Below are 25,000 nucleotides of genomic sequence, written 5' to 3'. Positions count from 1 at the left end.
ATGAACTCCTTCTTAGGTTAAATTGCTGGAGTGTCTCTACATAGGTAAAAGAAAAAAATCCACCACATTTGATAAGAGAAATTTATATTATTTATATGGAACAGAACAAACCAATTTACAAGAAAGGCACTTAAGTGGGGAGCTTATTTATTAATGAGTGTAGTACACAAGCTAATGGGGTTGTAATGCAGATGCACCCAAAGCTCGGAGGACAGCGGTCTCCAGGCACTCACTTCAAATGGGAGAGGAGGGAAAGCAGGCAGGGAAATATTCCTGCCCCACTCCAAATGGAGTTCTGTGAAGTAGTTTTGTCTGTCTCAGTCTGTCACTGGCTCTCCCAACACAGGGAGTTTCAGAGTAGGAGTGGGATAGGACAGGAGGGATGGGACAAAAGGGAATGGCTTTAAGCTGAAGGGGGGTGGATTTTGATGAGATGTGAGGTAGGAATTCCTGGCTGTGAGGGTGGTGAGGCCCTGGCACAGAGAAGCTGTGGCGTCCTCTGGATCCCTGGCAGTGCCCAAGGCCAGGCTGGACACTGGGGCTTGGAGCAGCCTGGGACAGTGGGAGGTGTCCCTGCCCATGGCAGGGGTGAAATGGGATGAGCTCTGAGGCCTCTTCCAACCCAAAGGATTCCAGGAATCTGATGTGGCAGTGCCAGGGCTGTAATTCCACTTGATCCCACTTTGTCCTCTGTGAGGAGGTTCAGATGTGATTTTAAGGTTGCAGCAGCTCTGCATCCCAGGGCACAGAGAAGTCCCAGAACTCCTGGATCCCAGCAATGAGGCATCCCCTGGGATCCAGAGATTCGTGGGAAGATGGGAGAAGCAAGGGCCATGCTGTGGCCAGGGTGGTCCATGAAGGGCAGGGTGTGCTTAAATTACAGTTCCTATGCTCAGCCTTTAACAAGCTTCTTGTGAGGTGGCAGTTTATAGACTCTTATTTCAGTTAATTATAACAGCAGTTTTTGAAACAGTATTTTTATTGGTTTTATTGATGTACCCTGCTGGCTTTCCAATGCAGTGATTGGGTCCTCCGTGGTTACGTGAGAGAAACGCTTTTCCTTGTGGATCCAGAGGATGCAGGGATGGCCTGTGGCAGGGGAGGGCTCTCTTGGTTCGTGCAGAAGGGCCCATCCTGACAGAGCCTGCACGGAGGTGACCGAGGCACTGTGGAGTGTTGGAAGGAGCAAACAGGGAGTGCTGGCAAACGTTGATCCAAATGAAGGAAAATACTTTCTATTCTTTGTTCTTCCTCCTGTTGTCTTTCTGGGTTGAGGCCAGATTGATAAGAGGTACAGTCAGTTCTTGAGTGGGTAATGCCATTTTGGGAGAGATCCTGCTGATGTGGGTGGTAGCAACCTCAAAGCCCTGCAGAAAGGCTTTGCAGATCTCTGTTAGCTCTGCTGTTTTAATTGGGATGTATTAGTTTTTATGAGGTGCTCTAAGGTGTCCCCAGAGTCTTCTGTTCTCCAAGTGAACACCCCCAGCTCTCCCAGGCTGGCTCCAGAGCAGAGGGGCTCCAGCCCTGGAGCATCTTTGTAGCCTCTGGACTCACTTCAACGGGAGATACTCAGGGGTCACAGACTTTACACCCACACTGGGAACTTGCTTTGAAGAACGTCCTGGCGAGTTGAATTCTTAAGAGGTTCCTGATTTATCTGTATCTTAATTCATTTTAATAGGCTGGAGGATCTGCAGGTGCTGTTGATTATAATTCTTGGTGCTCACTGTCATCTGGAATTCATGCACTGACGCACGTCAAGGTGGACATCCAAAGTCAGGGCCCAGCTCCAATAATTCAGCCTTAAAGTTTTTGTCCTTCAGTGTCCCCGTGCACCAGATCAGGGACCTGGGTCTTGCAGTATAAGGGTTGTAATGTGTATTTTAACTCCCTTAGGTTCGCTGGTTTTTTTTTTTTTTTAAATCCATGCATAATTGGGATTATATCTATCTGAGATATGTAGAAAAAAATGTAAATTTGACTTCAGATACCAGTTAGCATTTGGGTTATCACTGCGAGGCAGGGTTCAGAGTAGGGCTGGTGGGTTTGTGGCTGTTGCAGAGGGCTGGGAGTGGTGGTGAGTCCCCAAAACCAGCGGAGATAGCGGCGAAGCGCAGGGAATGCGGCGTGCGGTTTGAGGGTCCCCTGCAGCCAGCCCTAACACAGTTAATTGCCTGTGATAAAAACCGACCTCCGAGGCCTGATGGGAGACTTCTTTTATATAAGAAAAAATGTTTTGTAACAATTTCTTGTAAGTGCTAAAATTAACTGACTTTCTTTTAACCTAATTAAAGCTAGAACTGATGATATCACCTATGCTTAATGTTGCCGAACATCTCGGGCAGAGCGTGCTGCCGCTTGGAGCTTGGCTCCATTTTTGCTTCCTGCTTTAAAACATTTAATGTGAAGCATCTGCTCGGTTGTTGCCGGTTCAGGGTGTGCTTGATCTCCCCCGTTCTCAATCTAGAACAGGGTGGTCCTTTCCAACACAGAAGATGCACAGAAACCGGGCTTTTTTTATCTTTTCGGTGAATTTTCTGGTCGTTCTGCTGCCAAACCCACTGATTTGAAACAGAAATATTTATGAAGAGCTCACTCTGATATTAGGAATATTTGTGCTCTCTCGATAGGGCGCAGCTGTAGGTCTTTGAAGAGTTTCATTCATGGAGGGGAGTGGGTCTCTCTGGGGAAGGTCTCCGGGCTGATACAACTCCCAGTGCTGATGAGCACCAGAGCTAACTGTGGTTGTCTTGGCCTGGATGATTCCTGCTAACACCAATGAGATAGAAACGTGCAGGGTGGAATCTGGAGAGAACAGGAATTAGTCTGGAAAAGCTGTGTGTGGGAAACAGGAAGAAAGCAGTGCTGGAATTGGTGACCAGTGTGGAGGTGGAGCAGGAAATCTGCTGTAGAGCAGTGAGGTCAGACTGAGCAGTACAGAGATGGTCCAGACCAGGTGAGGTCAGGAGGAGGGTGGTGGCCAGCATAGAAAAAGGGGAGAATTTAAAGGTGGGCTAAGGAGAGGACTGTGGACGAGGGTCTGGAGTGACAGGAAAAGGGGAATGGCTTCAAACTGCCAAAGGGCAGGGATAGATGGGATATTGGGGAGAAATTCTTCCTGTGAGGGTGGGGAGGCCCTGGCACAGAGAAACTGTGGCTGCCCCTGGATCCTTGGCATTGCCCAAGGCCAGGCTGGACATTGGGGCTTGAAGCACCCTGGGACAGTGGAAGGTGTCCCTGGCCATGGCAGAGGTGGAACAAGATGATTTTTAATGTCCCTTCCCACCCAAACCATTCTGGGATTGAGGGAAGGAGGGCGGCACGGAGCAATGAAGGGCTTGGGGCACTGGGATGCCCCAAGAAGATTGAGGTGGTTGAAGAACCAGAACTTTGTGGTTGTCCTTCCACCTGGCTGTTGCTTTAACAGAGGTCTTTGTTCCTAATGGGATTCACTGCTGTGAAAACACAATAAATGCTCAGGGAAAGGGAGCCAAGCCCACACACACAGAGCATTGTTTTCCTTGGACGTGTTTCAGGTGTTCCTCGGGAAGTCACCGCCGTGGTCTCGCAGTGCCACATCCCAGGGCAGGATCTTGTTTGAAATCTGTGTCTCCCTGTATAGGATTCCAATCAAAACTTTAATGGTCCAGGGCAGTCAGTAGCATTTAATGACCTTCAGTGCTATCACTTGAGTCTTTTGGGCATTGACATTGATTTTCCTTATCTTGGCATGTGGAGACAGGAGTCTCACTCCATCCTTTGAAGTGTTTGCTGGTACACACCAGGAGCACAGAATAAGCAGGGAGCAGCTTTGCAGGGATCATCAAACTTGGGCAAACCCAGTTTGGTCCCCAAATTTAATATCATTATTTCAAAAGTCGGGAAAAGAAATGAGGCTATTTGGATATCTTTGTATTTACTCAAGAGGTGTGTTTATTTACTATTTATTGTAGCAGTAATTTAATTTATTCATGTATTACGTATTTAATTATATATTTATTTGTTATATTATTTATTTGGGATTCATATCATGTGTATGATGCCCAGATCTCTGTGCAGGTGCTTCTTTCCCAGGGTTAAAGAGGGGATGCAGAATTTCTCACCAGTCAGATCCATAAGAATTTGCATCCTCCGGAACAGATAAAAAAACAGTAAGGAAAACATTGCACAGGTTGTATGACAAGGAGTTAGTCTTACTCAACTCTGAGTTGTTGTGCTCCTCCTTAAATGCATCAAATTTTTCTTAATAGGTTTTAAAAGGAGCAGTGTCGGGGCTGTTGGACAGGAATTGGGGGTTATTGCTGTTCGTCGCAGCTCTCATCCCTCTTTTAATCTCTCCCTACCATCATACAGCCACTTCATTTATAAGCAGCTAAATTAAACTATGTCAGGATGTGCTTCCCCATGAATTTTAAACCTAAAAAGGCGCTTTGTTCGTTGATTCAGTTGTGGGGAAGAAATGCAACAGAGCCACCCGGCTATTTGAACTCTTTATTTGCCACATTTACAATATTAATAACACTGTTTCCAGAAGTTGTCACATCAAGTAAAAGATCTTCATTCCGGGCTGTCTTTTGGGGCCAAATCGAGACTGGATGCATGCATTTAATAAATTGTAGTCTCAAGTAGTCATTTTGGTAAATAATTAGCTTGGGTGGAAGAATAAGTTAGCATATTGTATGCATCTAATGCTGCAAATGTACACACAGCAAACTTTGCTATTAATCAACAGTCAAGCACTGTAAGTTGGGTCTCATACATAATGAATTGTCCTTAAACCCCCTGGGCTTCATTGATAGAAAAATAAGAGAAAACACGAGGGTAGTAAGCTTTAGAATAAAATTTAACGAGATTGCTCTGCATCCCGTAATCGGTTTGGAGTCATTAGAGACCAGATAATTCAGCTGCAGTTTTGGGGTGGCTTTAGCCTTCATCTATCAAAGAAAGGCTGCTTAAATGACATTTAGGTGTGGATAAAACACATTTTTTAGTTAATTTCACAATGAAGGCTCCAGTAAAAACATCGACTCACTCTGCGTTACTATGGAACAAATAATGCTGCCTCACTGAGTCTCATTTTAATGTTAATTTTTGTGTGCTAATCATCACTGATTCTTCCATTTGAAAAGTAACACACCAGTTATTTCTCAAAGAAAAAAATGGTTTGGTAAGACAAGCACAGATCTATATAATTGTAAGAAAAAGACGGCCTTCAGTTTTCAGACAGTGCAACTTTTTTCTGTGGTGAATTCACATGTGTGAGAGTTATGTGACAACTTGTCTTCCATCATTTGCTGATGAAACAAAAAAATGCCATTTAAAAACCAATAATTTTTAAATTATCCTGGCCCTTCATATGTATTTCATGGCAAGAGTTACCATTCAGGTCCTAGAGGATCAACAGTGACTTCTGCAAATGTAAAAATTTACTCTAGTTTAGGAGCTCTGTTATTAACTATTTATATATATATATAAAACTTATATAAATATTAAGAATTATCTATACTAATGACACTCACAGAGCTCCGTACCCACAGTCACCAGGCACTTCCCACCATTGGGGAAGAAAATCACAATAAAAACCCACAAAAAGATTAAAAATAAAGGTAAAATTACAAAAAGACAAAAATATAAGTTATAAAACATTAGCACAAAATTAAAAATTGAACAATTGGAATGAATAATGTACTCTGAGTCTGCCCACGTGTATCAGTGGCACTTTGTTGACTCCAGGCTAGGAGGAGTTGCAATTTTTTTTAGTTGAGGAGCTTTTTTCATTTCTGTCTTAACCGAGAAAAAAACATTGAAAATTTTTAAATTGAAGTAGAGGGGACTCTTCACTGGCTCAGTTTCTAAACCTCTCCTTAGCAAGCCACTGAAAGGTGAGGTAGTCTTCCAGGGATAAAACACTCAGGTGTGTGTGGCTGCGGGCAGTGGAAGTGAGATTTGGATGTTACAGTCAACCAATCAATTGTATTTAAAATATACAAATATTTTATAAATAGGCATCTATTTTGTAAATATGTTATGGGAGCTGCTACAACGCTCTCATGGTATTTATTTATCCTAAGGAGGCTTCCAGCTCCTGGCTTTCCCCCCAGGAATGTGCCAGCTGAGTTGTTGTGTTACATCCTCTTCCTTTCAACACTGCTCAAGGTCCACCTTGTTTCCCATAAGTTTATGAAGGACTGAGGCAAAAAGTAGCTCAGAAATAAATAATGAGCATCCTGCCACTTTAGAGCATGGCTTCTCCCAGCATTGCTCTGCTTTTCATCATGGTTAAGCTGTTTGGGATGATCCCGAAGCCAGTCTGCTGCTTACGTGTTTATTTTGGAAGCGCCTTAGCAACTTCCAGTTCTTGGCAGTGGCTTTGGAAGGAGCCCATTGAACTGAAACAGGTGGTGTTGCTGCTTTTCTCCCCCTCTGCTAAAACCTGCTTTCCCTTCCTTTCAGCCCATGCAAACACGAGGAGACACTGGAGAAGCAGGGCTGGGATGGAGCTTTGGGAAGACACCTCTGAGCTGTGGGGATGCAGGAGCCAGCTGGCTCCCCGGGCCTGGGCAGGCTCTGAGAAGGGCTGTAACGGAAGGAAGTATTATAGGATTGCAGGAGGAATGGTGAGGAATAGCTGTGGTGTGTGAAAACCCTAATCCTGTGGTGGATTGCCATGTTGGAACTGATCTTGGGCTCCCTTGGGCATCACCACCACGAGCTGGAGATGTGCAGCACCAGCAGTGAGTGCCTGGCCTGAAAAAAGGCTCTTTGTGAGACACATCCAACTTGAAAAAAATATACATTTATTTCTAGATGTCTTTAGATAGCTTAAAACAAGCTTTTATTTCTGTTGGAGGTGTCTGTAGTTTTAATGAAGCATCCCCCTGTAAAGCCATATTGGTCATATCCATTTACCATCCCCAAAAAGTTCAGGCATGGGACAGACATGTGACCCTGCTGACATATTGGAGGGCACCACATTCCTGCAAACAAAAGAATTCTGGGTCAAAAAATAAAATAAAATAAAATAAAATAAAATATGAAATAAAAAATAAAATAAAATATAAAATAAAATAACATATAAAATGCACACTAAACCCCAACAGCAATGATTGACTGTTGACCAGGTGAAAATACAAAAACCTCCACTTTGAATTTTTTGGGATGCCAGGCAGCAGACAGCATAATTCAGGAATGCAAACAAGTATAGTGACAGCCTCTGATGAAAGTGGAAGCAGTTTAAATAATACTCATGTGGTTTAAATAAATGTTTCTCATTATTCCAGCCCCACTGCAGGAAAAAAAAGGCATTGATGCTTTTTAAGGAAAAATAAAAAAATTTTCCGGGGTGAAAGCAAAGCAGTCATGTTTCTTACATATTTTGTTTAGGGTTTGGGGTTTTTTATTTTTCGATGAACATGCTTATGTTATTTTCCTGTATAAAACTAAAATTGCATCTTGTTGAATCACAGGTGTGAGACAAACTTTCCATAGGTAAACCAGTGAATGGCCACTTTGGCTACCACCTTGTGTGCTGCTGGTGCCTCTGTGATTCTTTCCTTTGGGATCACCCAGGGCAGCACATTAAGTAGAGCCCCTTTTGCTTTTTCACTCCTAAAGTTTAGGCCCAGGTAGTTAATATGAGTCTTAGATGCGTATTTTTCTCTAAATTTCAACTTTTTCCTGTCCAGCTTGACTTAGAGGGGCTCAAAGATCCATGCCTGGGGTAGGGTGTTGAGAAACTTTCCAAGAAATCAAACACTGAGCAGAGGGATTTCCTTCCAGGGGGGAATTTCCCATGATGTAACTCCTCTGCTCTTCTTGAGAATGTTTTGAGACCACTTTGACTCTGCTTTCTGAAAGGTACTTAAGGCTTTGAAGCCTGAGAAGATCCTTTAAAAGCCAGCTGGTGTTTTCAGTTGGATGTTTAATGCCGAGGTAGTTTGTAGAAGGAGTGCTGCTATGCAGCTTTGGAAAGGGAGAGGGGAGGAGGGAAGGGCAGGAGCAGGAGGAGAGCCAGCAGAAGACACCCATGTATGAGTTCTGTGCCTTCTTTTTCTTTATTAAAGCCGTCAAATTCCCAGGAATAGCTGTTGCCATCTCTAGCCAAGCAAAATTAATGTGAAGGTTTTCCTTTTTTTTCAACTCTTTGCCAGTTTGAAGCTCTGGGAGTGTGTGTTGGCACACTCCAGAGTGTGGAGTTTGTATCCTGCAGGAAAAGAGGTCAGTGCATTCTTGGAAGGCAAATTCGTTTCTGCCTTGCAGAGCGTTCCCTGTCCCTGCCAAGGTGGAGGTGGCCATGGAGGTGGCAGGTGTTGGGAAAGCCTCTGGTGTTGAATTGCTGGGAGAATGGTCCCACCAAAAACATCTGGAGAAGTTCAGCAGTGGCAGGGCACTGCACTTAAAAACAGCAATTAAAAAGAAATTTAAAAATAAATTCTATCCAAACACTCCTGCCAGGGAACACCTGGTAGAAGTGAGGAATGTGTGTGTGTGATGGCTTGGCTCAGAATGGAACCTTAAATCCCACCCAGTGCCAGCCCTGCCATGGCAGGGACACCTCCCACTGTCCCAGGCTGCTCCCAGCCCCAGTGTCCAGCCTGGCCTTGGGCACTGCCAGGGATCCAGGGGCAGCCCCAGCTGCTCTGGGCACCCTGTGCCAGGGCCTGCCCACCCTCCCAGGGAACAATTCCTGCCCAATCTCCCATCCAGCCCTGCCCTCTGGCACTGGGAAGCCATTCCCTGGGTCCTGTCCCTCCATGCCTTGTCCCCAGTCCCTCTTCAGATCACTTGGATCCCCTTTAGGCCCTGGGAGGTGCTCCCAGAGTCTTCGTGGCTGCTCCCCACCAGTTTTGGGAGTGACTGATGATGGTTCGGTGCCCTTGGTCTGCAGCTGGAGGCAGAGCCTGGAGCTGCTGCTCCTGGATCCATGAGGAGATGGAGTTTTTCTGTTTTATGGTCACATTACAGCCCAAATGATTTCCAGACTGCCAAGAATGGGAAACAGGATGATGTGAAAAACATAAGGCATGCGTAGCTTTGAGCGCTCTCCGTGCTCTTCTGGATAAATGGAGCAGAAAAGTCTCCCCACTTCTCTCCCAGGTTTCAGAGGAGTTACTGTCAATATATTCTCTCATTATTATTTTGTTGTAGCTCCAACAATCCCCAGTAAAACAGAGCCACATTCTGCTGTGTCGTACCTATGTGAAATAAGGGATTATCCGTGGTGTTGGGAGCTTGGTTTGAAGTCCATGTCATGGGCATTCGTGTAAAAAAGTTTGGGCATGGATTCTCATACCTTTTTCCTAGCAAAGGTATTATTAATCAGAAAAGTAGCATGAAGTAGACATCAGTTTTGTAAAGCAAATTGATCCTTCTTCACACACAGAAAGAAAATAAAGGATCAAAAGCATTAATTTAATAAATAAATTCAAAGAGAGAAATAAAATTGCACTCAACACCTACTGAACTGGATCCAGAGCTGGTTCTGCAGATTTGCTTTGCCTCTGCTCCAAGCCGTGGACTCCGGTGCGGCTGGAGTGTTTTAGTTGTCCGTCTCTGCGTCCCTCCACTTCCTCATCAGTAATTGCATGGCCTTCAGTGGTTCACAGTTAATCAGAGTCGGGGCTGGGGCATGGCAGAGCTGTTGGATCAGGCACCAGGCGAGCGAGGGCTCTGCGTCTGAGGGCGGCCGTGCCCGGGCCCCCGGCGCATCCCTGCTCCTGTCCGCAGGCTCCGCTGATGATCCCGGCGCGCCCGGCTCAGTGCTGGGCTGCATCAGGCACTGGAGATGTTGGGTCTCTCTGCAGAGCTGCCTCGAGGCTGAAGCAGAGCCGGGCTCTTCGATGCCGCTACTGGAACATCTCTTGGTTCGTTTGCTTTGGCTTTTGCTCAGAGGAGTCTCACAAAACCCTTCCCCCTCCTTGCAGCACGCTCAGGAATCAGGGTTGGTTTGTTCTGTCCCCGTACCTGGCTGGCACAGTTGCTCTGGTTTTCTCTTCCCTTGTCTCAGGTTCACAGGTATTTTGATATTGCCACAGTTTTCTCTCAGTTTTCCTGCTTTGGGGCACATCCAGCCTCTCACCAGGAGACTCTCCTGTTGAGGTCTAGCACTGAGGAACTTCTGGCTCTGGCTTTATTTCCAGCTGGGAGAAAAAGCTGCAAGAATCAGGAAACCTTTGGATGGCCCATCCTTGGTGGGGAGGGCTCTGGATATGAGGAGCTTGCTGGCAGGGGTTGCTGTTCTGGCCATCGCCCTTGGTGTTGTCTCCATCATGTCTCATGGAGGCTGGTTTTTTATTGCTATCCTCACACAGGTCTCTGCAGTTTTGAGTGACCCCCCCCAACTGCACCCCAGCCTTGGGAAGCACCAGGAGAGCACCATCACCCCTTTCCCAGCACTGCTCTGCATCCCTGAAAACATCCAGCTTGGAAAACACAGCTGGATACGTGCAAATTCGGCGTTCCCTTTCTCATTGCTCTCATCCACACGTTGCTCTTGCAGGGGAAAAGAATAAAAAGGAGCAAGGGAGGAAGCACATTCTCATTTACAGGTGCTTTCTGCTTGCTCACTTTGCTCCTCAGCCCCTGCAAGCATGAGCTGCCATTGAAAATCAAATGAATCCTCAATTGCTTCCTTCCAATTCAATCAGGGGAGGGAAGCAGAGGCCTGCCACGGTGCTGGAGGAAGCGGGGCCGGGGAGGGCACGGAGCGGCAGAGAGCTGCTTCCTTCCCTCCTTCCCCTGGGATGGGCCCTGGGGACAAGGGACTGTGCCCCTGGGGGACACGGAGGAGGAGCCTCACCTCCATCCACCCTGGAAGCACAAGGATGTGTCAGCCACCACGGGCTTGGGTGGTGTTCTTGCTCCCTGACATTTCCCGTATGGCTTTTTCCTCACACCAGTCTTCCATGGATTTTCCTACAGGTGTTTATAACATTGTGTCATCTTTGCATTTGTAGAGGTGGTGAGGGTGAATTTTTGTTGCTGCTGTGAGGAATCCCTTCACTTCTCTCTGAGAAGAAAAAAGATCTGACTCCAGATGAAATGTTTCGAGGTTTTTATTTTGCTGATAGAGAGTGTGAATATTTGGTTTTATCACAGAATCACAGAGCTGTTTTGGTTGGAAGGGACCTTCCAGATGGTGATGTTCTGCTCAAGGGACACTTTCTGCTAGACCACGTTGCTCAGAGCCCTGTCCAGCCTGGTTTTGTCATTTTTACCCTTGTAATTTTGCATTTCTCTGTGTCTCAGCAGGGCAGAGTCCTCGGTGGCTTGTGAGGTGTGCGAGGGGGCCGAGGAGATGACGGAGCCCCTGCAGCAGTGCACGGCCTGGCTCCGAGCCTACTTCTGTGAGCCAGCGACCACGGGGACCCTGCCCGTGCCAGCCTTCCACCACCCCCTGCTCCAGAGAGGTCAGTGCCACTTCTCCCTGCCCTCTGCCATCAGCCACCAGCACTGGCTCCCACCCTCCCTCGTCCTTGGTCTATAAAATGATGTGGTTCAGCTGCCAGCACCGAAAGGTTGGGGTGCAAACACACCCGAAGGGTTGTGAGCTGCTCAGTGAGGTGGTGGCTACTTAAAGTAGCTTTTGGCCAGCAGAAAGGGGCGTTGAGGCTTTGACATCACTCTCCACAACTCCCTGGCTGAAGGTGGGGTCTGGCTCTGCTCCCAGAGAAGAGGAGGAGTGGAAATGGACTCACATTGCAACAGCAGAGATTTAGGTTTGAGATTAGGGAGAGTTTCTTCATGGAAAGGTTTGTCCAGGCCTGGCACAGCTGCCCAGGGCAGGGGTGGAGTCCCCATCCCTGGGGGGATTTAAAAGCCCTGTGGATGTGGCACCTGGGGACGTGGGTGGCCTTGGCACTGCTGGGAATGGTTGGAATTGATGGGCTCAGAGGGATTTTCCAACCTCAGTGATTCCCTGATTCTGTGGTTCTGTGTCCCTGTCAGCAGAAAAGTGCCAGGGAAGCAGTCAGGGATAGGCTGTGTCAGGTCACTGTGGTTTTATTCCCCAAAGTTATCATAGATAATATGCTGATATTTTTAAACAAAGGACAAAGAGAATTGTTACCAAGAAGTTGTGTTATTTATGAATCTGGCTAAAAGCAACACCTGAGAAAAGTTCCTCCTCCCCATTCCCCATTTATTATCCGTGTTTCTGAAGGCCTCCTAACAGAAATCAACCACTTGGAATGAAACTGGTAATAATAATAATAATAATAATAATAATAATCTCAGAAGTCTGATGTTTTCAATGCCTTCTTGCCTGCCCCAAATGTCACCATTTCTCAGTGGATAAGGGAGTCTCGGGATCTGTGAGCTTTGCACAGCAACTTCGTTTCCATGAGCATCCTCTGTACTTACTTTCCCGTTATGTGAATTCCCCAGTGCCAGATCCTTCACAGTCAAATTCCAGGGTGGTACTGAGGAATTTTCTTATTAGCTGGGATGAAATGAAGTGCCACATTGTGGAAACTTTATCCTTGAGGTGGATGTGAACAGGCAAAGCTGGGTAGGAAATATTACTGCTGCTGCTCCTGCCATCTCTGAACAACAGCAGGGGAATTCTGCCTCCCAGATCATCCATCAGAAGATTATAAAACATGTAAAATCATGCTTTTTCTTTTCATTAGTTTTCCTAAATGGGCTCCTGAATTCCTTTTAGCTTTGTGAATGAAAATCCTTGGTTGAAGCTCTGCTGACGTTGTTTTAGATGCTGGTTTGGGGTTCAGACCTGAGAGGTTTGACTTTGTGGGAGACTTGGTTCCTCCCTAGGACACAACATTCCTGTGCAGGCAACACTGAAGGGACTGAGGATCCTTTAAAAGAGGAAAAATAAGGATATTTGTTAACAGGAAGCTTCTTGAGGGAAACAATCATCACCCTTGAATTTTTGGGGAGAGGAGGGAAAGTTCTTCAGCACCATCCGAGCTCAAAACCCAGCCAGGAGCTGTGTCAGGGATGGGACATGGCTGGGAGCATCAGCTGAGGGTCCCTGCAGCACCCGTGGCCTTGTGAGGGGTGGCACTGGTGGTCCCACTGACCACTGGTGCTCAGGGGTTTGGGTTTGACCACCTGCAGCACGGGCAGGGGCTGCAGGACAGCGTTCTGGTTTCAGCACCTGCGTGTTCAGGTTGTTTTCATTTAGCTCCATCATTTGCTCTTGGCCTGGGCCCAGGTGTGTGTTTTACTGGGGGAAGGCACCTCTCTCATGGAAACTCTAATGAAGAGTTAATTGGCTCCGATCACAGCAATGTGAGAGCATTTCTGTTCTTCTGTGACTTTCTCCTACTAATACTTTCATAAAATAGAAAAAAAATTACGTTGGAAGGAATGTGGAAATAGATGTCAAAAATTTGAAGGAGCTGGTTTTAAGAGTTATTTAGGAGAAAGGTGAGGTAAAAATCAAATTATGATGGATTGCACTTCAGTTTATCTGCACATCAGAATTGCAGTTTTGCTAAATCAGGAATTTGGTATTTATTTACTTTTATACATTTACATTTGAAAGTGCCTACTCATTTCTCCAGGCACTTAAAAACGCAGAACAAACATCAGTGAGAGCACGAGGATCCAAAGCCAGAAAGGCTTTTTTCTCATCACAATGATTTTCTTACGTTTCTGTTCAGCAGCAGCTCTTCAAATGGGGCCCTGAGCAGCCTAGGACAGTGGGAGGTGTCCCTGCCCATGGCAGAGCTGGAATTGGATGGGCTTTAAGGTCCCTTCCAACCCAAACCAGGCTGGAATTCTGTGATTCCATCATCATCAAAACCTTTGGCTGTTCTTTCCTCCCCTTCCCTGTAAATATGGCCACTGATAGTGGGTTCTTTGATAGAGGATTCGAGTTCCATCCTCAAGTCCTTTTGTGGTCAGGACTGACTATTGCATAATTTCTTCCTAATCAGTGCTTATGTCAAATTTTATTTTATTTTTCTGCACTAACTTCATCTGAGGACAGGAAGGGTTTTGCCTATGTCATAAAACGCACTAAAAACATTCCTTATTTAACAAAAAAAACAAGTAAGTGCTTTTGGGATGAAACACTTCTGAATTCATGGTCAGTTTTCTGCAGCTGCCTTTGTGCCAGTTGGGAGGCATAGTTCCTTGTGGGGAGAAAAATCATGACAATCAACTCTGAGATAACAAAAGCAGAGAGATTTGCAGATTCAGACAGTAGAGATGTTCTGCCTTATATTTATTAAGAAATTCTATAAAAGTTCTGTATTTGCTGTTTCAGTGGCTCCTCCTATGTCTTAAATTTTTCTGAAGTGCCTTCAGTTTTCTAAATTACTGTTAAATGGGGGAAACGTCAAAAACACTTAAAGTACAAAATTAACCATTCCTCTCGTAACTTGGCATTGGTGAAGGTGGAATCTGAATCTTGAGGCAGGCAGGAAAATCATGGAATCATGGAACCATTAGGGTTGGAAAAGACCTTTAAGATCATCCAGCCCCAGCACCATCACTGTGGTCACCACTAATCCATGTCCCCAGCTGCCACATCCACGTGGGTTTTGAACATTTTCAGGGGTGGTGACTCCACCACTGCCCTGGAGAGACTGTGCCAGGGCTGGACAGCTTTTCCATGAAGAAATTTTCCCTAATCTCCAATCTAAACCTTCCCTGGCACAGTTTGAGGCCGTTTCCTCTTATCCTGGTTCTTGTTCCCTGGGAGCAGAGTCCGACCCCACCTGGCTCCCTGTCAGGGAGTTGTGGAGAGGAAAAAGTTTGGTTTCCCAACAACTCCAGGAGTTCTCTCCTTACTGGCTCTCCAGTTTATATGCAGCCAATATATTTATTTTTAAGCATAATTGAAAATGTGGAGTTTTCAACAACCTGTGTCCTGGCCAGCACTCAGTGTGGAATTTCACTGAGCAGAGAGAAAGTCAGGTTTTCCCACTCCTCTGAGTGGGACACCTCAGAAAAATCCCTGAACATTCCTAATGGGAAATGATGACTTGCTCTTAATGTATCCTGGTCATTAGCCCCCTTTCTATATGAAAAAGAAGATTGGACTGTTACTATTTTGAGGGCTGTGCACGGGGGTGGGTGATTTGTGGGTCCAGAACACGGGGAGGGCGATGCTAAATTGGTCCCTCCTGGCTTTGCTGCCTTGCCCTTGCTGTGCTGTGCCCTGCAGCGGGGCAGAGCGTGTGGCACAGACCAGATGGCTCATTAGGGCCCAGGAGCAGAGGAAATTGGAGGCACACCAGAGTTTCCCTTTGCCCTGTGACGAGCAGCAGCCCTGGGGTTCTGCTCCTTGCGTGCTGTGCCGTCCTCACCGGATGAGTCCTTCAGATCCCTGGGGGTGGAGTTCCTCCATCAGGGCCGTGTCCTGAGGGTGCAGGCCTGGAGCAAAGCTGAGCCTTTCCCTCAGTCCAGCTCAGTCCTCCTGTTCCTTCAGATGAGCTGGGAATTCCTGCGTTGGGGCTTAGAGGTCTAGAAGTGGGGTTAGGGCACTTTTGGTTTTAAACTGAAGGAACATCGGTTTATGTTGGATATTGGGATGGAATTGTTCCCTGGGAGGGTGGGCAGGCCCTGGCACAGGGTGCCCAGAGCAGCTGGGGCTGCCCCTGGATCCCTGGCAGTGCCCAAGGCCAGGCTGGACATTGGGGCTGGGAGCAGCCTGGGACACTGGGAGGTGTCCCTGCCCATGGACAGGAACATGATGGCCTTTAAGATCCCTTCCAGCCCAAACCATTCCATGATTCTGCCACATTCCAAGCCAAAGGCAGAGCCCAGCTGTGCAGAAAGATCCAGGAGGAGCAGCCTGGGGATGGAGAGCAGGGAGGAGAGCTCTGCAGCTGAAATTCCCCGTGCATGGTGTACGTTATTCATCCAAGAGGGGATATTGATGAAACACCTCATACATAATGGGAGCACGGAGCCTTCAAAGGAGCCGGGAGCGGCTCCATTCTCCCTCTGAGGTGACGTAGCCAGGCCTGTAATCAATAATTACCCTGTGATTTCCTGCTCCTTCAGACACTCACACTGCTCAGCATGGGCTGTGAACCCCTCCCAGCCCTGCCTGGGGGTGGTGGGAACACAGGGGAATGCCAGGTGTGGGCTGAGGAAACTCCTCAATTTCTGTGTCACCTGCGTGGAGTCAGAGTCATCCCTTGATTCACTCTTCTCTTGAGTCTGCGGGGCTGTGGGATCTCTACCATAACTACGTCCTCAGTACTCTACACCCTTCCAGGAGAGGCACTAACACCTCTCTTTTACTGGTTTTGCACTTTCTAAACTGTAAAAAAGTGCCAGCCTGCAGCAAATTAAGAAAGAAAAGTAGATTTTCTGTATTTTCTGACTGTGACTCAGCAAAGGCCAGAGTTTTTCCTTATTCTTTTTATGGTCAGAATGCTTAAATCACGAAATTGTGGGACTGTTGATTTGTCTGCTTCTGAGATGACAAATTCAACATCCCCTGGTGTATATATTTAAAAGGGATTTCAGTGGCTGTGCTGCTCACCCTAATTATGGTATCCTGAGAGTAAATTTTTCCCACATACAACTTAGCCAAAGACTTCTCCAATATATAAAAATTATTTCAATAAGAAAATCATTTACATTACTAAGATGAATTACAGATATGTTTTCCTTTCCTTTAAATTACAGTAAAAAAAAAAACCATAAGAATCATTGACTTGGTCGAGATATTGTCAAGTAAAGCTGGAAAGTTTGAAGCTTCAGGTGCCAGTTTGTGGATAAACTGTCTGGAACTTTTTTAAGTACCTATTGTCATACTGCAGGCGCACACATGTTCAGGTTCAAAGTATTTAGTCACTCTTGTGGTGACCTTTTTGCTCAGATGTCATTAAGTTGAGACTTATGATCAGATTTTGCATCAGGGACCAGTCCATGGGATTTCCTTCCTTTATCATATAGATATGGATATAGATGTAGATGCAGGTGTAGAGGTAGGGGTAGATGTAGAGGTAGAGGTAGAGGTAGATGTAGATATATATCTATATTTAAAGCATAGCCATCCTTAATAGGAAGAGCAGCAAACTCAGCCGACAGGGAGAGCAGGAGTCCCGGTGTCATCGCTTCATGGTTCCCTTATTTCCAGTAAAAACAGGAAATTCAATGAATTAATCTGGGAAAGTGGGAATCCAGCAGGAGGTTGTAGAAACTGCCAGAGGGCAGGGCTGGATGGGAGATTGGGAAGGAATTGTTCCCTGGCAGGGTGGGCAGGCCCTGGCACAGGGTGCCCAGAGCAGCTGGGGCTGCCCCTGGATCCCTGGCAGTGCCCAAGGCCAGGCTGGACACTGGGGCTGGGAGCAGCCTGGGACAGTGGGAGGTGTCCCTGCCCATGGGCTGGCACTGGATGGCCTTTAAGGTCCCTTCCAACCCAAACCATTCCCTGATTCTGTATTTATATTTTGCAGTCTTGAGCTGCGCTGTTCACTTGCTGAGGAGGAAGCAGGACTTGTCCTTTCCTAGGCAAATAAAAACTGTCATTTTTACTCCTGATTTATGCTGCAATCTGTGAAATTCTCTTTAATTTTCTAGTGGAGGTTCAATTCATTAAAGAAAAAAAAGTTGAGAAATGTTGATGATTTTCCCTTTCTCAACCCTGCAGCTTCATCAGACATGCAAATACATTTCTATTTAGGCTTTTAGGAAGTGTTAAATATGAAATAATCTGCTCAGAAACGTTTGTACTTCACATATCTGGACATGGCAGATTCAAGTGCAGAGAGATGACAAGCTTTCCTATTTCTGTCTGCCAACTCAAAATTCAAATTCCAGAGACTGGCATCTTCTTTTATTACCATTTCATGTGAGAGGAGTTTTGATAAGGAGAAAGTCACTGTTTTGTGAGACATTTAATGGATTTTTACAATCCAATACTTTCCTACAATTTTCTGCAAACAGAAATCAATCCTCTCCAGCCTTCAAAAATGGAAACAACAAAACCCCAAAATAGCCCAGTTACTTTTATATCTCTCATTCTTTTTCCAGCCCACTTGGCCCATTACTTAAAAACAAAACTAAACAAAAAAAAAAAATCAATACAAATGCATTTTGGACCAAAATATCTGCAAAATTCCTGACCCAATTCCTGTTGAATTCAGACCAAAATTCCCATAATTTTCAGTGGAGGCCTGTGTGGTTTTAAGTATATCTTACATACTCTTATTGGCGTTCATAGGATCAATTGTCTGCCAAATGTGAGCCACTGAGGACAATTCAGGCCCTCTCAGGTGCAAATTTCCTTTTTGGCAGCACCAGTTCCAGATACTCGTGGGGTTTAGGTGGAGCCTTTCAGGGTAACCATCACTGATGTGACCTCGGAAGAATCATGGAGAAAGCAGTGTGTCTGTCCTGTCGTGGGGAAAGCAGTGAAAGGGTCATTTGCTTTCTAAAATTCATTGTATTTCCAGTTGGACAATCCTTTCTTGCCAGTATTCTTAACATTATTACAGGCAGGCCATAATTAGATAAAGGAGCATTTTATAAATAGGCTTTATTTAGGTAAGAGTGGGTTGAAGATCCTCAGCCAGTGTTCACCTGTACAATGGCAATATTTTTACTTGTTCTCAGAGAATTTGAGGATATTCAATATTCAAGACTCTGAAACGGCTGCAGAGACGTGCGGATGTTGAAATTATTCCAAACTTTTGTTTAGAAAGGCGGGGTTTGTGTTTTGGTGATAGGATATTGGGAAGGAATTCTTCCCTGTGGGGCTGGTGAGGGGCTGGGATGGAATTCCCAGAGCAGCTGGGGCTGCCCCTGGATCCCTGGCAGTGCCCAAGGCCAAGCTGGACATTGGGGCTTGGAGCCAGTGGGAGGTGTCCCTGCCATGGCAGGGGTGGCGCTGGATGGGCTTTAAGATCCCTCCAACCCAACCCATTCCATGATTCCATGATAAATATTTGCACAGAATTGCAGTTGGACCAAAGTCAGGGCAGCTTGACTCTGAAATCAGCAGCTCTAAAAGCCGCCGGTGTGTGAGGCTTCTTTATAAAGTGAATTTGCTCAAAATCACATCTCTTTTCTCCCCGTGAAATAAAGGGAATCAGTTGACCCTGATCTAAGAAACATTTTGACCAACCTGGTAACTTTTGACATTGCTGCTTGTATATGAGATTTAGATTAAAAGGTAAGAATTGAAGGTGGAAAAACCCCACCAGTGTAGGAAAATGACTTTTTTATCCAGAGTCATGTGCTCATCATCTTCACCCGGAGCCCCAGACCTCAGCACCTGCTCTCATTGCAGACCTGTGAGGAATAAGTTTAATTTAATTCATTTTTCCTTTGATTTGTTGGCTGGTTTGCCACACATGCAGCCCCACGTAACCTTTGCACCCCTCCTTAATAAAAAGCCATGCAATCAAGATAAAAGGAAAGGATTTTATAAATACAGCCTCCCACACCCGTTTTATTAATGAACTTTCAGGCAAGTTTACTTAAAACCCTGTATTGATGGGAAATATCATCAATAGTCATATACACTTAACCTGTTTGGTGTTTCAAAGGTAATGTGCTTAATGGGACTGTTACTATGGTGGGCACCTTGTTTCTAAGTAATATTGTTAATTTTTTTCAGGAAATGACAATATAGTGACATTTCTGACAGCCCTTATATTAGGGGCACATAAATAAATTCATCTGAGGGAAAAAATGTTACAATAAAGGTATTTTGCTGCTGCTTGACCAAAGGATGCCCCTTTCTGACCCATTTTGAAGATGTTTTGCCACATCTCCTGACCAGTTTGTTTGCTGACCATTTTATTGTGGGAGAAACAAGGACTCACTTAAGTGGAAAAACACACTTTTCACTAGAAATTTGCATCCCGCACTCTTCCCAGAATAAAATATGCAAGCACAACATAAATGGCATACTCCTTTTTTTCCCTTTCTTTCTTTTTTCCCCATGAATTGGGCCTTTGATGTTCAAGAGGAGCCAGTATTAAAGGACATCCCTAGAAGGCTGTAGAAATTGTCCCTATTTATGACAAATGTAGAATAGTACAAATCTAGCTGAATGTGATGGTGTCATTAGTTTGTGAATCGCATCCTTGAAAATAACTGTGGAGGAGCCAAATCGGTTTAAAAGAAGATAACAAAATGGCTTAAGCTACTTAGGTTGAATGCCAATTATATTTTAATATTCAACTGAGCATATTTTACTAAGAAAAAAGGCAGCGTCGACGCATGCATAACTCATTGGCAGCGTCGACCAGCTGTGCCACTCTTCTCTTCGAATCACTTTGTGCATTTTAGTAGCATGGTAATTTAGTAGAGAACTACCTGAGTGATGGCATTTTCAATGAGCAGGTAATCTACAGAGAATTTTTATATGGTTATGAGTTCTGTGCTTCAGCCTGGCAACACAAAAATACATCAAGACCAATTACGGTATCAACTTTCAGCGTGATACCCTTGCCACGCAAGTGCATGTATTTCTGCCCCAGGCATTTCAAATTGCATCTAATTTGAAATCTTTGGGGTTTTAATTAAATTTCAGAATATATGGAATTCTTCATTAGTACCTGCTCTGAATAGCAGATTATACTTCTCTCAGTCTCTCGTTAAAGAAGTAGGCTGTGGTAAATAGCATGTTCAAGAACTGATCATTTGTGGTGCCTGGATATTGGGAACAGAAATAGTGAAATGCAAAATAATATCAAAAAGATTATTAGTCCAGTGAGGGACTCTTGATTTGTATTTTAATGGAATTTTACATTTCTCTTAATGATTTGCAAATTGTCCTCTGATTATAAGATGCATTAAGCTTTTCATTTTAATGGAGAGACACAGCCATTAGCAGAAATTTTTTTCTGTCTTCTTTTTAGAGTGCTTCCCTGCAGCAGATAAATATTGAAACCATTAACACCTTTTGATGTACTTTATAGTGCTGCAGCTTGGACCAATACATGAATGAACATGGCCCTTTTATATTTTAGCACTTTGCTGGAAGCTCCTGGTTGTCGTTCCGTAGGTGAACAATGACCGGAGCCCTACGCTTCCCTACCTTTATTTCCTTATAATTAATGTTCCAAATGTTTCGGGGAGCATCATTCATATTTAATGCCAAAAGAAGTAGTAAAGCCAACAAAAGTCAAGATCTGAAATGCAGATGGAGGGTGCTGTGACCTTAGCTCTGACCATCCTTCCAGGGAGGAGGGTTTGTTAGGGATTCGCGGTGGGCGAGAACACAACCGGCTCCTTTGTTGCAGACTCCAGAATACACGAGCACTCTTCATTTGTCAATCTGAAAGTCAAATTTCCTCCTTGCTTTCAGCTTAACGTGAACCCTTAATGTTGTATAAACATGTTGTGCCTGTGCTGACTTCATTGGGTTTGGCAGGAGAGCACGGGATGAAGAGCAGCCTCTTTTTTGTGGCAGCTTGCGAAGCAGGAGGAGGATTTTCCTGATGCTGCAGGTTTATGTAAAATAACGGGGCTGTTGCATCAGGTAAACGTGTGATTATTAACCTTACCAACTGAGTAAAATCCCTGTAATATTCTTTAGATGCTTTGGAAAATCAGATCATTCTTTAATAGGTGCAGGACTGGGGTGTTTCCCCAACCCCAGCTGCTTCTCATGCCCCAAGTAACCCAAATTTCTGCCTGTGCCTTTTCAGACTCCTCCTCTCCTGGCAGAAACTTCCTCCAAGCAAGGCACAGATTTTAGGGCTGCCTGTCAGTTGAGCAACCTCGAGTCTCTGAAATCCCGTCAGGGGTCACTGGTAGGACTGCTCCTCTGTTTGCTTCCAGGATGTCTGTTTAAATAATTTGGATCTCGGGAATTCCAGTTGCAGTTCATTTAAGCAGTCCTGTGTGATGGCACCAGGATCAGTCAAGAGGCTGAGTGACTTCATGGGATCACACTTTACCTCTTCCCAGTTGTTTTGTTGGCTGCTTAAATACATACTCCTGAAAAGAAAAAAGAAAGAAAAAGTACACCTTGAGATGGAAGCCAGAAGATTCTGGGAATTATTTACTGTTGCTGCATTCTTGGAAGGATGTTGTGAATTAGTGTTTGGAAAGTGCTGTGTACATCTTAGCTCCATTCGTTAGGTATTTATAACTCAATAATAAATACAAGTAAAAAGAAGTACTTTGATACTGACTTCATTTGTATGCAGTGAGGAAATAGTTCCATTTTATTGCATTTAAGCCCTTTAATGAGTATTATTTTTAATGTGCACATTTACAAAGGAACTTACAGAAAGCTGAAGAATTTGCTGTTCCTTTTTTAGCCCAGCGAGGATCTTACACTTTATTCACGTAGTGGAGCCCATTTGCATTGCATGTTTCATATATTAATTTTCTAGGCCAGGTTATCTTTGGCAACAGGATCTTCACAAAGCAACTGAGGGTGCAGATTTCTTGATCCAGAGTCCTTTGGGAGTGGATATTTGGGGCCGTGCTGAGAAATGAAACGGCAAAAACACCTCATCAGTGTAACTCTAAGTGGAATTACAGAGAAAAAGCAATTCTGTGGGAAGCAGGGAAAGACAGAGGAGAGATGCTGGTGCCTCCCAACCTCCTCTGCCATCAGCCTTCCTGGAGGAGAACATCAGGCTACCTGTTCTGAGTAATCCAGTGGTGACCCAGTGTGGTCAAAGGTTTGCAGAGAATTAATGTTTCCTTTCTCCCAAATAAGCTGGCTTGGTGTTGCCCTGTTCCCCGAGTGGATGTAGAAGAGGTTTGTGGAGGTACTTGGGGGATGCAAGGGATTCCTTCTGGCTGAATGTCTTGGACTGGAAGGGAACTTCAAGATCCTCTAGTTCCAAATCTGTGTAACATTCCAAATACGTAGCACACGGTATTGTGGTCTGGGAGAAGAAATATCCCTGTGCTTGTAAGATGATAAAACAAATTCGAGTTTGCAAAATCAGTTTTACACAAGCTGATGTGAAAATTCATGGATTTATTCCCCTTTCATAGAATCCCAGACTGGTTTGGGTGGAAGGGACCTCAAAGCTCATCCAGTGCCACCCTGCCATGGCAGGGACACCTCCCACTGTCCCAGGCTGCTCCCAGCCCCAATGTCCAGCCTGGCCTTGGGCACTGCCAGGGATCCAGGGGCAGCCCCAGCTGCTCTGGGCACCCTGTGCCAGGGCCTGCCCACCCTGCCAGGGAACAATTCCTGCCCAATCTCCCATCCAGCCCTGCCCTCTGGCACTGGGAAGCCATTCCCTGTGTCCTGTCCCTCCAGCCCTTGTCCCCAGTCCCTCTCCAGCCTTCGTTCATTTTCTTTTTTTCTCTTCTTCTTTTTCCTTCCTTCCTTCCTTCCTTCCTTCCTTCCTTCCTTCCTTCCTTCCTTCCTTTCCTTTCCTTTCCTTTCCTTTCCTTTCCTTTCCTTTCCTTTCCTTTCCTTTCCTTTCCTTTCCTTTCCTTTCCTTTCCTTTCCTTTCCTTTCCTTTCCTTTCCTTTCCTTTCCTTTCCTTTCCTTTCCTTTCCTTTCCTTTCCTTTCCTTTCCTTTCCTTTCCTTTCCTTTCCATCATGGGAGCTGTTAGAGCCCTGCAATGATGAACAATAATCTTGTAGGACATATCTATGAATTTGAGAGCCCATGTCTCTCACTTCCTTTGTGGTGGTTCTGGATTTTATGTCCTGAGGTGGGATTCGAGGTCCTTGTGACGGTTTGTCGCTTTATTTCTCCAGGTTTGCCCAATTCGTGCCCAGTTTTGCTGCCCAATTTTGCACTCCCAGGTTTAGTTGATGATCCTGACCAAGACCTCAAACTGAAGGTCCTGTTGAGTTGGAAATGTTGATGTTAGTGAGCTTAATTGAGAGGGATGAATTGGAAATTGTGCCTTATCAGGTGTGTGAGCACTGAATCGTTTCTCTTCACCTTGTATTTTGGATTCATTAATGTTGGAATGACACTTGCAGCATAAATGCTGGGGAGTTTTCTCCCTGTTTGTCCCAGTCTTAGCTGTAACCAGATGGTCCTGCCTGCCCATCAGTGTAATTAGGAAACAGCATCTCCTCTGATTTATTTAGGAGCTGTGGGCATGTTTGTGTGCCTCATTAGCAGGACAAGTCAGAAGAGCTGCAACCTGGGAAGCTGCATTTTTGTTGAGTTCCATCAATGCAGATTTAGGTAAATTCAGTTTAATTTTTGTTATTTCCTCTGGAGAAGGAGAGGAGAGACCTTCCCAGGCAAAAACAAGAATTCCAAGAAAGGGGGGGAAAAAGAGGGTAGAGGTGGGACCAGGAATTGCATTCAGTGTGCACCACCAGGAATTTCTGAATTTTGAGTCAGGTGCTGGCCAGTGATGGCCTCTTGTCACACGGGCCATGAGGGAGCACAGCTCAGCTCTCAAGCTCTGTCTGCAAGGTGCAGATGATGAGGAGAATTTCGAAGCTGCCCAGGTGAAGTTCTTGGTGAGCCCCAGCTCCCTGACAAAGAGGAATAGAGACAAGTCTCTCATTTATTTCTATCTTGAATGGGAAAGCAGAAATTTAATTTTCTAGCCCAGTCACTTAGAAATTGCAGCTGAGCTGGTGCGTGGTGTCTCTGGAAGGCCCATACTGTGTCTGTTCCAGAACAGGAAGAAGGGTTGTGTAGCAGTAAATAATGATAAAATATGGCCAGTTAAGCCAAGTTTGCACTGATAAGGCAGTGGTTGAGTTTCTCTCATCTACAGGTCTCTTGTATTTATGTCTACAGCAGCTCCTATGTGGATTTAAAATGTCCATAAAGTCATTAAAAGGTTATTTTTACATACTTTGCACAATTTCCTGCTCCCAAAATTGACGTATTTGCAACAAAGCAAAAAATACTTGCTTCTGGAGTGAGTTTTGAGTGGGAAGTGTAAGCCTGGAGCAGACTCCTGTCCCTGATCATTCAGCCTGGAGTTACAGCATTGTAGGAACACCAGCAGGTCTTTGTTGGTGCCTCAGGTTTGAGTTGCAGCTGCTGGTGCTGCAGATTTGGGATCTGTGTCTCGGTCTCTGGCTCCTCTCCTAAACCTCCCTGTGCTCCCTGCAGTGCCCAGAGGGGAGTTAGACATCCCCAAACCAAAACTGAGAGTGTTT

At 45.2% G+C, this 25,000-nt stretch overlaps 1 protein-coding gene across 1 annotated transcript in view; it reads left to right on the top strand.

The window, feature by feature from the left end:
* The window catches only part of MGMT (O-6-methylguanine-DNA methyltransferase), a 138,207-nt gene that overhangs the window by 96,263 nt on the left and 16,944 nt on the right, over nucleotides 1-25,000 (top strand). The window contains exon 4 of the mRNA XM_048311608.1: nucleotides 11,251-11,408. Within this exon, the coding sequence (XP_048167565.1) occupies nucleotides 11,251-11,408 (158 nt within the window). The remainder of the gene's footprint in view (nucleotides 1-11,250; nucleotides 11,409-25,000) is intronic.

This window comes from Corvus hawaiiensis, chromosome 8 (genome assembly GCF_020740725.1).
Source record: "Corvus hawaiiensis isolate bCorHaw1 chromosome 8, bCorHaw1.pri.cur, whole genome shotgun sequence".
NCBI classification, from domain to species: domain Eukaryota; kingdom Metazoa; phylum Chordata; class Aves; order Passeriformes; family Corvidae; genus Corvus; species Corvus hawaiiensis.
Note: the sequence above shows the minus strand (reverse complement) of the source record. Positions and strands in the feature narration are given on the sequence as shown.